The 13,873-nt window shown below is 39.6% G+C and overlaps 2 protein-coding genes across 5 annotated transcripts in view; both read right to left on the bottom strand.

The window, feature by feature from the left end:
- The window catches only part of LOC105485463 (major facilitator superfamily domain containing 14A), a 47,608-nt gene extending 44,404 nt beyond the window's left edge, over positions 1 to 3,204 (bottom strand). The window contains exon 1 of the mRNA XM_011747836.3: positions 2,982 to 3,204. Within this exon, the coding sequence (XP_011746138.1) occupies positions 2,982 to 3,065 (84 nt within the window). The 5' untranslated portion in view covers positions 3,066 to 3,204. The remainder of the gene's footprint in view (positions 1 to 2,981) is intronic.
- Positions 3,205 to 4,254: 1,050 nt separating this feature from the next.
- LOC105485465 (solute carrier family 35 member A3) overlaps positions 4,255 to 13,873 on the bottom strand; it is a 64,384-nt gene continuing 54,765 nt past the window's right edge. The window contains exon 8 of one of the 4 annotated variants that reach the window (XM_011747839.3): positions 4,255 to 4,360. In XM_011747839.3, coding sequence (XP_011746141.1) covers positions 4,255 to 4,360 — 106 coding nt within the window. The other 3 variants (XM_011747838.2, XM_011747843.3, XM_011747841.2) reach the window with 3 other exon arrangements.

The following is a 13,873-nucleotide window of genomic DNA, read 5'->3' on the forward strand; positions in this document are numbered from 1 at the left end:
TGCTCACATAGGTAGCCTATTGTTAGTTTTATCCTGGCCTGGCTTTTCATTCAGTTGAATGAAATACAATTTCAATAAAAAAAATTAGTAACTTACAATTAATCTGGCTCATTTAGAAAGATTTATTTCTTCAACCACTAAAAACTACAAATTTGCTCTAATTTTCAGACAAATCATTAACAACTCTTACTAGTTTTGTTTATAAATGTTTAAACTGGCCAAATAGGCTTATATATATGTCATTAGCAGGACAATGGGAAAGAATTTTATTAACATTGTTGACAAGAAATTAGAAGGGGATCAAATCAGTACCATTGACCAGGTATGTGAAATACTGTTCACAACCTGTCACGTACCGACCATAGAGCCTCAGACATCTGACTGAATGAATCTACCTACTGGTGGAACTTTGTAAAAACTCTGAAACTCTGAGGTCAATGGCAATAGCACTAAAATATTCTATGATACGATGAATTAAAAAACACACAAGAACAGAATATCAAATGACAATTTTTTTCCCTTTCTTAAAAAATGTTCAGTCTGGGCACGGTGGCTCACACCTGTAATCCCTGCACTTTGGGAGGCCTAGGTGGGTAAATCATGAGGTCAGGAGTTCAAGACCAGCCTGGCCAATATGGTGAAACCCCATCTCTACTGAAAATGTAAAAAATTAACCAGGTGTGGTGGCACGTGCCTGTAGTCCCAGCTACTCGGAAGGCTGAGGCAGGAGAATCACTTGAACCCAAGAGGCGGAGGTTACAGTAAGATGAGATCGTGCCACTGCACTCCTCCAGCCTGGGCAACAGAGTGAGACTCCGTCTCAAAAAAAAAAAAAAAGTTCATAATAGCAGTCTGACCTGTTGTAAGTAGGGAGGTAGACAAGCAACTACCACTTTACAATAATTTCTTGATTGCAATAGTTGTATTTTTTAAATTTAAAGCTGGGATGGATTAAAATACAAATAATGCAAAATATTCCTCTGACATTTATTGAAATATATCCTCTAATTATGTATATGAATAAACAAAATTACAATAAAAATTCATGTATGAATGTGCTAGTACAAAACATAAGTGTTTTTATCACTTTAAAATTCACATACTAGGCCCTGTGGGATTCAAACATAAAAAACAAAGCCCCTATTCTAAAGGAATGCCCAGTGCTCTTAGAATAGATAATGAAATATTAAGTGTATAAAGATGAGAATGATAATAGCCCCATGTTCACAGCCCTCAAGGAAAGTCTTCCCTTGTTCTATGTGAAACCTACTGCTGGTGCAAACATTTTATTTTGTGTCCCAAAGCAGGCTAAGAATTACAACCTTAATAACAGGACAAGAAAGTTCAAAAACAATCCTTTCCAAAACTCACAGGATTTGGAAAGAGAGCATCTGCTGTAAAGTAAATCAAATAAAACCCAAAAGAAAGGTAACAAAACTGAACTTTTCAAGGAAAAGGAAGCTGTGTTTCTTAATCAGTTTCCTTCTTACATTTTGCAAAAAATACTGATCTTAAATATCACTTGGTCTTACAAAATACAATCCTTCATTTTCACTATTTTGTAGATTTTATGAAGAATGTAAAATACTGTATCTTTCTAAAAGTTGACAAAGGCAACAGTATTTTTCTCCCCACATAGTTCTTAACTACTTGGTCAAAAGAACTATGACTCTTCATAACAGATCTAATTAAAGTAATGTTTTAATTAATGAAGTTCAATAAAAAGAACCTGAGGAATTTCCAAGTTTGTTTTTTCAATAAATGTCAACGCTATAACATGTAATAAATGTTACAGTTAAACTAAAAATATATTCTGAAGTCATTACATATGTCCCAAGTTTTCTAAACTTTCGCATATTGACTGGGCCGTGTTCTGAAATGTCATACAATTTTGTTATGTTTTTCAGCTGAATTCAGCAAATCCTCAATGGTGGCCTACTTATATACATATTTAGTACTGTGCTAGCAGTTGATCAGGGCTCCAATAAGATATAAACAGAAATGGAATTAATGGAACCATTTCTGCACACTTCAGGTAAGTGAAACATATATATCACCTTTCCATTCTATTTCAGAACGCGGTATCAGCAGATGCAACAAAGACGACAGAGTGTAGCAACTGAGAGATGTTAGCATAAAAAGCATAGTTTTGGAGGTTTTTTTTGTTTTTTTTTCAATTAAAAATCCTACGTCCCCTGCTGGTTAACTACAGCACACTGCACAAAGTTTACTGTGATGACAACTGTTTCTAAAAAGCAAACCTTTCTTCCTTTCAAAGCGTCTTCCTCTGATCCTTAGGCCATGATTGATTCTAGTACTTTTAATCGTAGGGCACAGAGTGATGACTTTTCTTTGAAAAGTAGCGGGTTCGAATGTAGGCCCCAGGTGTCTGCCGTCACGCTTCCGACTCCGGGAAGAGAGGGAAGCCCACCTCCGGACAGGGTTTACTGTAAGCAGCCCAGAGCCGAAGCACCGACGCACAGACGTGGTAACAGAAAGCGAACGTACTACGGGGCCGCAGCGGGATCCCAGTGCCAGACGCTACCCGGTTAGCAACATATGGGAGAGCAGGGATGGTTCCCAGCCCCTTGACAGGCGCGGCGACGGCTCCGCGGGGCCTGGCGGGTGATGCGAGGCGAGGCTGCGGCGACAAGGGGCGCGGCGGTCGGGCGGGCCGCCGGGGGAGCCGCGGCGGAGGCGCACGTGGGGTTCGAGGCCGCAGGGCCTGCAGAGGCGGCCGGAGCAGAGGGCGGCAGGTGCGGGAGAGAAAGAGGACGGGCCCCGGACGCCGCAGGCCCGAGGAGGGGAGGACGATTCCCGGAACGGCGGCATGCAGGTCCGCGAGCCCGAGGCACCGGCACCGGGGACAGGGTGGGGGAAGGCGGGGGGACCGGGGCGCCTAGAGACGGCAGTGTTGGGGTCTGAAGGAAAGACCGGATGGGGGCCCCGAGGGACGCTTGCCGGCGCGGAACTCAGCTCACCGTGCCTCCGTCCTTAATGATGATCTTCTTGGCCAGCATAATACTGCGGTTCGCGGCCCGTTTCTTCTTCTTCCCCTGGGTCATTTTACCATCCTCGATTCCGGGCGCTGCTGCAGCCACTCCCGGGGCGGCCGGCCCCAGCGGCTAGTGCCGTCCCACTACTGCTGCCGGGCCGAGCCGCTCCTGGCGCCCGCCGCCATCTTGAGGGCCCGGCCTGCCTCCGGCGGCGCGTCACAATCGTGCGATCAGCCGACTAGCGCGCCCCGCCCCGTCCACGTGATGCCGCCCCGCCCGCTCGCCTGCCGGCCAGCTCTACAGTTGCGGAGCGGGTAGAGTAGCTGCGGCTGTGGGTGCTGCTGGCTACCTGTACAACTCCGTGCGTCGGCGTCACCAGCTAGCTAAATCCTCACAACGGTTCTGGGCGATAGGGGCCGTTACTGTCCCCCTTCTTCAGCGGATGAGGGAATTTGTTTCAAAAAGTTGTTACCTGCTCACGGAAACAGACGTCCTAAGCTATTAGCACAATCTCCAGCTGTGTTCTAATCTAGACAGGAACCGAAGGGAGCAGTAAAAAAGAAATCATTTTCCATAAGTAATGGATAACTTAAAAGATAAAGATAAGGTAGTGTTTCAGAAACTGTCTTGTCCTTTTGGTGCTCAGGGACCCCCGCTAGAACTTAGCTCACGCTTGTTTACCTCCCTAGACCCGGGACCTTTTTTTATTCTCTACCAAAAAAAAAAAAAAAAATATATATATATATATATATATGTGACCGATGTCACACTGTGTAACCCTCTACGTTTTTACTGTATTGTTTAAAAATAAATAAATTTGATGGGAACATTGTTAGGGCAATTTACACAAGTGGAAGTGGACTTTAAAGTATCACAATGTTAAAATTAGATATTGATAACTACCGTGTTGTATAATAGAATATCGTTTAAGAGCGAAACACAAGGGATAGGGATACAACGCATGCTCCCTCCTCTCAAATGGTTAGGGAGTAGCATGTATGGGTATGTATATATAGGTGGGGAAAAGAGAGGGACCAAGCAAAATGGCAAATGTTTAAAAGTACTGAAGCTAGGTATGGTAGTTCTAAGATATGTTCACAGATTCAATGATACTCCTCCCTGGAAGAGATGGACTCTAATTCCCCTCCCCTTGAGTGTAGACTAGGCTTCGTGGCTCTTGATAGATCAAAACAGAAGTGACAGTATTGACTTCAGAGTCTAGGTCATAAAAGGCACTGCCTCTTTGCAGGTCTCTTTTTCATTCATTTTGGGGCTTGGAGCCTGGGGAAGCCTGCTTCCATGTTTTCGGGACACTCAAGCAGCCTGTGGAGCGATCCAGTTGTCCAGGAACTGTATGTAGCCTCCTACCAAATGCCACGGAGTGAGTCACTTTGGAAGTAGATCCTCCAACCTTGGTCAAGCCTTTAGCTGACTACAACTTCATGAGAGGCTTGGAGCTAGGACCACCCAGCTTAGCCACTCCTGGAATCCTGACTCAGAAACAGTGTAAGATGAAAGTACTTGGTGTAAGCCACTAAGCTTTGGGGTTGTTACACAGCTATAAATTACTAACGTATAGGGTAAAAGGAAAAACAGAGTAAACGAATGTATGAGTTCTTTGTACTCTTTTTGCAACTTTTCTGTAAGTTTGAAATTATTTCCAAATAAAATGTTAAAAAGTAAATTTGATTGAATTTCCTGTTCCTTGTATTTTCATACTGACTGAAAATGGAAAAAAACTAATTTCCATGGAAGGGAGAAGAAAGGCACTTTATAGCCTGATAGACACTTCTAGTTATATTTTCCAGTCAATAAGTATATTTAGTATACTTGTTTTAAAACATGTATTCTCATGTTGAAACTGTTTTAAATTATTTATTTTTTGAGACAGAGTTTTGCTCTTGTCACCCAGGCTGCAGTGCAATAGTGCCATCTTGGCTTACTGCAACCTCCAGCTCCCAGGTTCAAGTGATTCTCCTGCCTTAGCCTCCCGAGTAGCTGGGATTACAGGTCCCCATTACCACACCTGGCTAATTTTTTTTTCTATTTTTAGTAGAGATGGAATTTCACCATGTTGGCCAGGCTTGAACTCCTGACCTCAGGTGATCTGCCCGCCTCAGCCTCCCAAAGTGCTGGGATTACAGGTGTGAGCCACCATGTGTGGCCTATTATTACTATTTTTTGAGACAGGGTCTTACTCTGTCACCCAGGCTGGAGTACAGTGGTGCCATCATGGCCCCCTGCAGCCTCGAATGCCTGGGCTCAAATGATCCTTCTGCCTTAGCCTCTCAAGTATGTGGGACTACAAATGCATACCACTATGCCTGGCTAATTTTCATTTTTCTTTTGTAAAGACAGAGTCTGGCTATGTTGACCAGGCTGGTTTCAAACCTGGCCTCAAGAGATACTCGCTTCTCCCAAAGTGCTGGGATTATAGGTTTGAGCCACCACACCTCGCCTGCAACTTTTTAGTTGACATCCAACTGAAGTTCTTCAGAGAAAGTAATATGACAGATTTCATAATTCAATTCCCAGGAGCTTGTTTTGAATGGAAGTAGAGGGCTGATAATTTATTGTGTGGTTACTTTGATTTTCATAGCCCCTCAAAATCATACTTTATCTAGCTATACCAATTTTACCAGCCTTATGAACTGGTTATTGTTCAGTCATTGAAAAGAAATTTACTGGGTGCCTATGTTTGTCAGTGTTTTGTTAGATGCCAGGGATACATCAATAAATGAGACGGTATTTATCTGCATAGAGCTTACATTCTAGTGGAGGACACAGTTACAAAACAAAAGGAAGGTAATTGCAGATTGCAGTAAATACTGTTGGAAATAATGTAGTAAGAGAAATTTAACACATACTAAATGTCCAGAATGTCCCAGGCTTTGTGCTAGAAAGGCTGCAATGATAAACAAGAGAGATCAGTCCTGTTCTAATAGGCATATTGTGTATGAACTTGTGGCTTTGTATGTGATTTGGGTTGTGAATACAGCTGGCCCTCAGTATTCTTCTGTGGATTCAACTATCCTCGGAATAAAAATATTTTTTTAAAATCCCACAAAACAACAGCAGAAATACAAGTGAAAAATACAGTATGACTACACAACATTACATGGTATTAAGTACTATAAATAATCTAGAGATGATGTATGTGGAGGATGATAACCAAATACTATGCCATTTTATGTAAGGGACTTGAGCATCCACTGATTTTGATATCCATGGAAGTCCCACAACGAGTTCCCACTCCCCTCCTCATATGGAGGGATGACCGTATTCACAAACTTTGCGCTAAGAGACTGATATGTCAGTTAGGGTTATTTGGTTAGGATCAACAGAAACTAACACTGGCTAACAAACTAGTACTCGCAACGTAAGCAAAAGGGAATTATTTGGAAGGATACTGGCAGTTTTGAAAATTAATGAGAAGGCCAAGAATCAGGCTTAGAAACAAGCAGAAACCAATGTTTGGAAAGTTCATGAAAACAGTTCATGTGGCACCTTGAAAAGGGAGTGGGATTCCTTGGAAAGAAGGGCAAGTGGCCAAAAGTAAGATTCCTAAAGAAACAAGATTGCATCACAGAATCCAAATCCCACCCCCACTGTGCACAATTTATTAAAGAAACTGCACTTCACCATGCTAACAGAAGAGGGTCCTCTTTAACTGAAAAACTGAGTAAGTCACCCACATCCCTTCTACCCTCCATTCTATAGAACCACCTGTTATTGCTTATTCAAGAAAATCCTACACATTTAATCATGAATAGAAAAGCCACCAAAAATCCATACAAGGCTATTATAAAAAACAGAAAATGAAAACTTTTCAATCAATAGAAAATACTACCCTCTAGAAAATATGAAGCAGAGGCAAATAATATACAACGCTCCAACATGAATATAATTAAGTAATTGCACATATAAAAGAACACAGCAAATAAAAATTTTAAAACTCAATAGTAAGATGTAAAATGAGAGTTGAACAAACATAGGCAATATAGTGAAAAGATAAAATCATCTAAAAATGAAAACTAAATCACAGGGTAACTGAGAGATACAAATAAAAGAAAGAAACACAGAGAAGAAGAATAAAACAGCTATGAGAACAAAAATGAGATAGAAAGGATCGAGATAAAATAATATAGAAAAAATTATCTGGGCCTCTAGGTAAAAAATCAACAACAAACAAAATGTCATTTCCAAAACGGAAAAAAGTCAAGTGGTGCCACACTTCTTGTTAGTAACATCAAGCAACCCAACAGTGAAGCACAAATTCAGACAAACTCAAGAAAAGGAAATGTTTGTCAAGGATTTTCTATGTGGCCAAGCTATACTTCAAGTATCTAGGCTCCAGAAGAAATTGTAAACATGTCACAACTCAGAGAATATTGTGCAGTACTTACAAGCCCTCCTCGAATACTCTACAGATACAGAAGAGCTTCATCCAGCCAAGAGTTGACTGGAGAGACTTCAGGTAAGTATCAGTAGGGTATTAAATATATTTTTTAAAAATTTTAATAATGTATAAACATTCTATGTTCTAATCAAATAGAAATAAGATAATTACAAAATATATGAAGAGATAATATATTCACTGACTGTCACATAGATAATTAGGTAAGAGTCAAAGAACATCATTTAAAGGTGTCGAATTAAATAGTAGAGGCGCAAAGCAAATTGGGGACTCTAAATGCATTATATAAAATGTTATCAGCATAAATTAGAACATACAAACCTTTCTAAACATCCAAAGAAATTTTATAAAGACCCCATGTTGTGAAAGAGGCACAGTAAGTATAGCAATATACGTATCTGTTTGCTTTTTAAAAAGAAACACATGAAAGGTAAATTGGAAAACTAAGAAAATAATTACTTATAATAATTACTTATAAGAGACGGTTAGGAATGGAGAGATAGGTATGACAGCTAGACTTTTTCGGAGTATGCTTTTCATATATAACTTTTTGAAAAAAATTTATCTTTTATTTTTTTGTAGAGATAGGATCTCACTTTGTTGCCCAGGCTCGTCTTGAACCCCTGGCCTTAAGTGATCCTCCCACCTCAGACTCCCAAAGTGCTGGAATTACAGGCATGAGCCACTGCACCTGGCCATGTTGCTAAATATTAACTGTAAATATTCATTTGAATTCATGATCTTTTAAAATTGTATTATTTCCTAGCTATGTCCACTAAAATAGCCTAGAAAAATGACAGCTCAGTAACAATGGATTCTATAATAAATTCCATTCACTGGCTAGAAAGATTCCAAAGAAAAAATAAAATAAATCCCACTCCTCTTAAAAGGTATAGGGCTCCTTGGAGAATCAGCTGATAATCCAGATTTGGAACAAGACAAATACAAGGTAAGCCTCAGATTTATTGTGCCTGAAGCAAATAAGGACTAAAAGACTAATGTGGTCATGTTTAGAAAACACAAGAGCTAGCTTGCTGTGACTTCCATGGGCTAGAGGCTCACAATATATGTGAGCATCAAAAAGAACTGTAACTGATTGGCTATAATATATTTAGTAATTTTTTTTTAATTCATGAAGACATAGTCTTTTTTTGTAAAGAGGGGTATTGGAGAAACAGGAGGGAAATAAACTTTTTTTTTATTTTAAAAAAAGAATATAAACTAATCAATGTAGAAGAAATTCAGAGCACTAAAAAAAATTATTCACCATTTTGCACCCCAGTGTAATAAATTATTCAGTGAAGAATCATCAACTGATGCTAAAGCCATTGGGAAACAGAATATTCCCCTGGTGCTAAAACGTTACTCCACAGATTACTAAGGGTGAAAAAATGACCTTTACAACAGGGAGAACTTTACAATAACCTTTACAATGGGGTAGTCATCATCTTAACCAAATAATTACCAACATTAATAATGAGATTATCTGTGTCTTTTAATATGATACAATATAAAATCTATGAAATATTTTTACCCAATACATTTAGCTTGAAGGTAATCAAACCTATAGACTTGACTTCCAGTTCAAAGGACATAAAGAAATAAAGGGAACAAATCAAACCACATAATAGGAGCAAAGTAACTTTGGTCCTTCAGAGTACTATCATGGGGAGAAAAGTCATTAGAGGTAGCATGTTCAGTCTCTTGGTATAAAAAAGCCCTTGAGGGGTGGGTGGTGGTGCAGGAAGGAGACTTCTAGACCAAAAGAGACAGTCAAATACAAAGCATTAACCTTGATTTTACCCTGGTCCCAAAACAAAAAAGCTATAAAAAATCATTTTTGAGACAATTGGGAATACAGTTGACTCCTGAACAACAGATGTGAACTGCGTGGGTCCACTTACATGCAGATTCTTTTCAGCCAAATGCAGATGGAAAACACAGTATTTGCGGGGTGTGAAACCCGCCCATAGGGAGGGCGGACTTTCTTATACGCAGTTTCCCCCTAAGGACTTGAGTGTACCCAGATTTTGGTATACACGAGGTGGGGGTTCCGGAACCAATCCCCCACATTTACAGAGGGGCAACTGTATTTGAATTTGAACTTAGATGAAGTGACCTGTATTAATTTTTCTTAGGTGCCATAAGGGCACTGAGGTTAATTAAGATGTCCGTATCTTTAGGTCATGCATGCTGGAGTATGTAGGGGTAAAGTGTACCCACAGAGATAAAGCTAGTGTGGCAAAATGTTAATAATGGTTGGATTTAGGTGGTATACCAGCCTTTCAACTGTTTTGTATGCTGCAAAATGAAAAGCTGGAGAAAATTTAATTTTAAAAAAAGTTCTTTAACAGTGCCGCACGTGTGAGTTCATGGAGGTAGCCCATTAGTGTTTTAAAGCTAAATTGGCACAATTTGTCATAGCATGATTGAAGCCATTAAAATGGCAATATTATAAAAACAAAATATTGAAAACAAAATGAAACTTGACACATGAGGGAAATGGAGAAAAATAATATGAAATAATGGAAATTTGAGGTATTAGGTATATATAACATCCAAAATAAGTGGCAGGTTTTAAAGTTATAAAATGAAACATGGGCACACATCTTTCATGATTTTCTATAATTCTATCATCACTCAGGAAATATTACCCCGCCTTGGCTATATTTAAAAGACCTATTGAAGCAGCATGCATATATTAAAAAAGCACTTAGCATCATCATTTTAAAATGCTATATTTGCTATCCAAGCAGAATAAAATAAAATAAAACTTTAGCCGAAAGGGAAAAACCGTCAATTATTTGAAATCATGTTTGTACATGTGTTATCTTTTAAAAGAGCAAACACACACACACACACACAGATTTTGTGTATAAATCACACAAGTCTGATTTAGTACGTTTAACTGAACGTCTTAAATACTCTACATTTAAAGCTGGGGTGTCCAATCTCTCAGCTTCCCTGGGTCACCCTGGAAGAAGAATTGTCTTAGGCCACATATAAAATACAGTAACACTAGTGATAGCTGATGAGCTTTAAAAAAATTGCAAAAAAATCTCATACTGTTTTAAGAAAGTTTACAAATTTGTGTTGGGCCACATTCAAAGTCATCCTGGGCTGCATGCAGCCTGTGGGCCGTGCGTTGGACAAGCTTTAAGTATATTTTAACAAGTGAATTTTCAGTGATTATCACAAAACACTCTAAGAACATTCATTATTCTTTTAAACCTGCAGTGAATTCTACCTTTCAAAAGAGGAAAGTGTATATCTAAGATAAACTGTATATTTCCAAAAGAACACCATGTTATTTGTTTTAAACAAATTACCTCTAACATTTTAGAAATCCTAAATGAATGAATGAAAATAAATGCATCAACGAAAAACACCTGATTCTCAGGTCCAAGGGAGGAAAATGTGATCCTAACACTCGTGAAGTCCTACTGTGAGCCAAAATAACAATTGGCATCAGGTTTTAGCTCTTCCTTATAATGGTGATAGGTAATGCTTAATTTAAAATTAGTTCAAAATTGTTTATTAATATACAGTACAGGTAAAACATTTATAAACCATGTTTTAATTTCGTCCTTTAAAATAGTCCAGCATTTATAAAGTTGTTATTATACATAAGAACTGAAAACTAAATGACAATTCTGTGCTCTCTGTATATGTATATATATGTTCTTAACACAGTATCTGATTATAAACATTTTTCCACACTAGATTCATGTTATGTTCAGAATAATTTGACAGATATTCTAAAATTAAAAATGAAAATATATAAATTAAAAGTCTCTGGGCTTGGTGTGGTGGCTCATGCCTGTAATCCCAGCACTTTGGGAGGCCAAGGCAGGCAGATCACCTGAGGTCAGGAGTTCGAGACCAGCCTGGCCAACGTGGTGAAACCCTGTCTTTACTAAAAATACAAAAAAATTAGCTGGGCGTGGTGGTAGATAGCTGTAATCCCAGCTACTTGGGAGGCTGAGGTAGGAGAATTGCTCGAACCCAGGAGGCAGAGGTTGCAGTGAGCTGAGATTGCGCCACTGAACTCCAGCCTGGGTGACAGAGCGAGACTCCATCTCAAAAAAAAAAAAAAAAAAAAATTAAAAGTCTCTGAAAAGAATTGTTGTTGATTGTATCATCCTCATCAATACAGAAGGATGTGTATAGAGATGAATGATCTTTGTGTAGTAAGAAATTTGGCCCATCCAAAGAAAGCTCTGGTGTAAGTCTTTGGGAGTTCTCAATGATAGGAATATCTTTATTCATTGTGGGTTCCTCAGGCAACACTTGACAGTTTATGCTAAGGAGATAACCTCTGGTGAGGCCCTGAAGTCTTGATGTCAACCAGATCTCCAGGGAGGGGCAGACGTGGGAAAGAGAGGACAACTACATGGGCAAAAAAAATCAACCATGCCAACTAATAGAGCCACAATAAAAATCTGGACACCAAAGCTTAGGTGAGCTTCCCTGAATGGCAATGCTATGTGTGTACTGTCAAACATTGTGGTCAGGAGCAGATAACACCTTCCGTGACTCTACACGAAAAGGACACCAACAGGCTCAAGTTTGGACCACTCCTAGACTCTATTTTATGTGTCACTTCCTTTGGCTGGTTTTAATTTGTATTTCCTTTCTCTGTAATAAATATGACTGTGAGTGTAACAGCTTTCAGTAAGTTTTATCTTTCTAGCCAGAATTGAGGGTGAACTTGGGAAACCCCAGAATTTGCAATGACCAAAACACTCTCAGCCATAGTAGAAGCTCAAATCTTTGGTAATTGAGGGCAATTTATTTCTTCCTTGCTGTTTTCTTTTCTAGAGTGTATATGTAATCAGTCCTGCCTTAAAGGAATTCTCTTTTTAAAAACTGTAAGAAAGACCAGTATGGGCTGGGTGTGGTCGCTCACGCCTGTAATCCCAACACTTTGGGAGGCCAAGGCAGGCAGATCACTGAAGCTCAAGAGTTTGAGACCAATCTGGGCAACATGGCAAAACCCCACCTCTACAAAACAATACAAAAATTAGCTGGGCATGGTGGCGCGCACCTGTATTCTCAGCTGCTTGGGGGACTGAGGCTCCTGGGAGCATCGCTTGAGCTCTGTCAAGGCTGCAGTGAGCCAAGATTGTGTCACCGCACTCCAGCCTAGGCGATGGGAGGAAGACCTTGTCTCAAAAAAAAACCCCCAAAAAACCCCCAAAAAAGCCCACCCCCACCAGTATGATTACTAATGCTAGTCACTATCAGTCTCTTTTGAAAGGCAGTATTGGCTGGGTGCAGTGGCTCATGCCTGTAAACCCAGCACTTTGTGAGGCCGAGGCAGGCAGATCACCTGAGGTCAGGAGTTTGAGACCAGCCTGGCCAACATGGTGAAACCCCATCTCTACTAAAAACACAAAAATTAATTGGGCGTGGTGGCGTGGCCTGTAATCCCAGTTACTATGGAGGGTGAGGCAGAATTGCTTGAACCCGGCAGGTGGAGGTTCCTCCAGTGAGCCAAGATCATACCACTGCAGCCTAGGTGACAGAGCGAGATGCCATCTCAAAAAAAAAAAAAAAGGTCGTATTATCTATAAGATTCAGATTATATTTTTGCGTAGCACTGGAACTTGAGGATTGTGATATATTTCCAACAAAAGAAGTACTGTAATACAAAAAAGATTATTAAACATTTTTAGTTAGTGCTTTTCATGAGAGGTTACCAAAGAAAAATAAACATTTTTAAAATGCTGGCACTTTAGTGGTTTTTTACAAAGTATTTTGTGTAAGGTTACTTCAGCAGTAGAGACAGGACTAAAATCCTGTATATTAACACAATTTATCTCCATGCATTCCATTGACGGTCACAATTGAAGCAATTATATCCAAATTATGAAGAAAATATATACCAAACTTCTATAATTACTTAACCTTGAGGCTAGCCTAGAGATATTTAAAACAAAAAATGTTAGGCTGTTATTAACATAAATTCTAACTAGTTTAAATAAACCCAATATTTCTTTTTTTGTTGTTTCAGTTTTTGTTTTTTGAGACAGTCTCACTGTCACTCAGGCGAGAGTCCAGTAGTGTCATCATGGTTTACTGCAGCATCAACTTGCTGGGCTCAAGCAATCCTTCTGCCTCAGCCTCCTGAGAAGCTGGCCCCACAGGTGCATGCCAACATACCTGGCTACTTTTATTTTTAAGATTTTTTGTAGAAACAAGGTCTCCCTATGTTGCCCAGGCTGGCCTCAAATTCATGGGCTCAAGCGATTCTTCTGCCTTGGCTTCCTAAAGTGTCGGGATTACAGGAAGGAGCCACTGCACTTGGCCAACCCAGTCTTTCATGCTACAGTATGGGCTAGATAAAAGGATGAAAGATCACATGTGATAGTGATAGAGGTACTACAGAGCTAGAGAAAAAGATCAGCAACTCATTTCTGATATATAAAGAGAGAAGACAAATTCATAGGTTAGGTCA

The sequence above is a fragment of the Macaca nemestrina genome, chromosome 1 (assembly GCF_043159975.1).
Source record: "Macaca nemestrina isolate mMacNem1 chromosome 1, mMacNem.hap1, whole genome shotgun sequence".
NCBI classification, from domain to species: domain Eukaryota; kingdom Metazoa; phylum Chordata; class Mammalia; order Primates; family Cercopithecidae; genus Macaca; species Macaca nemestrina.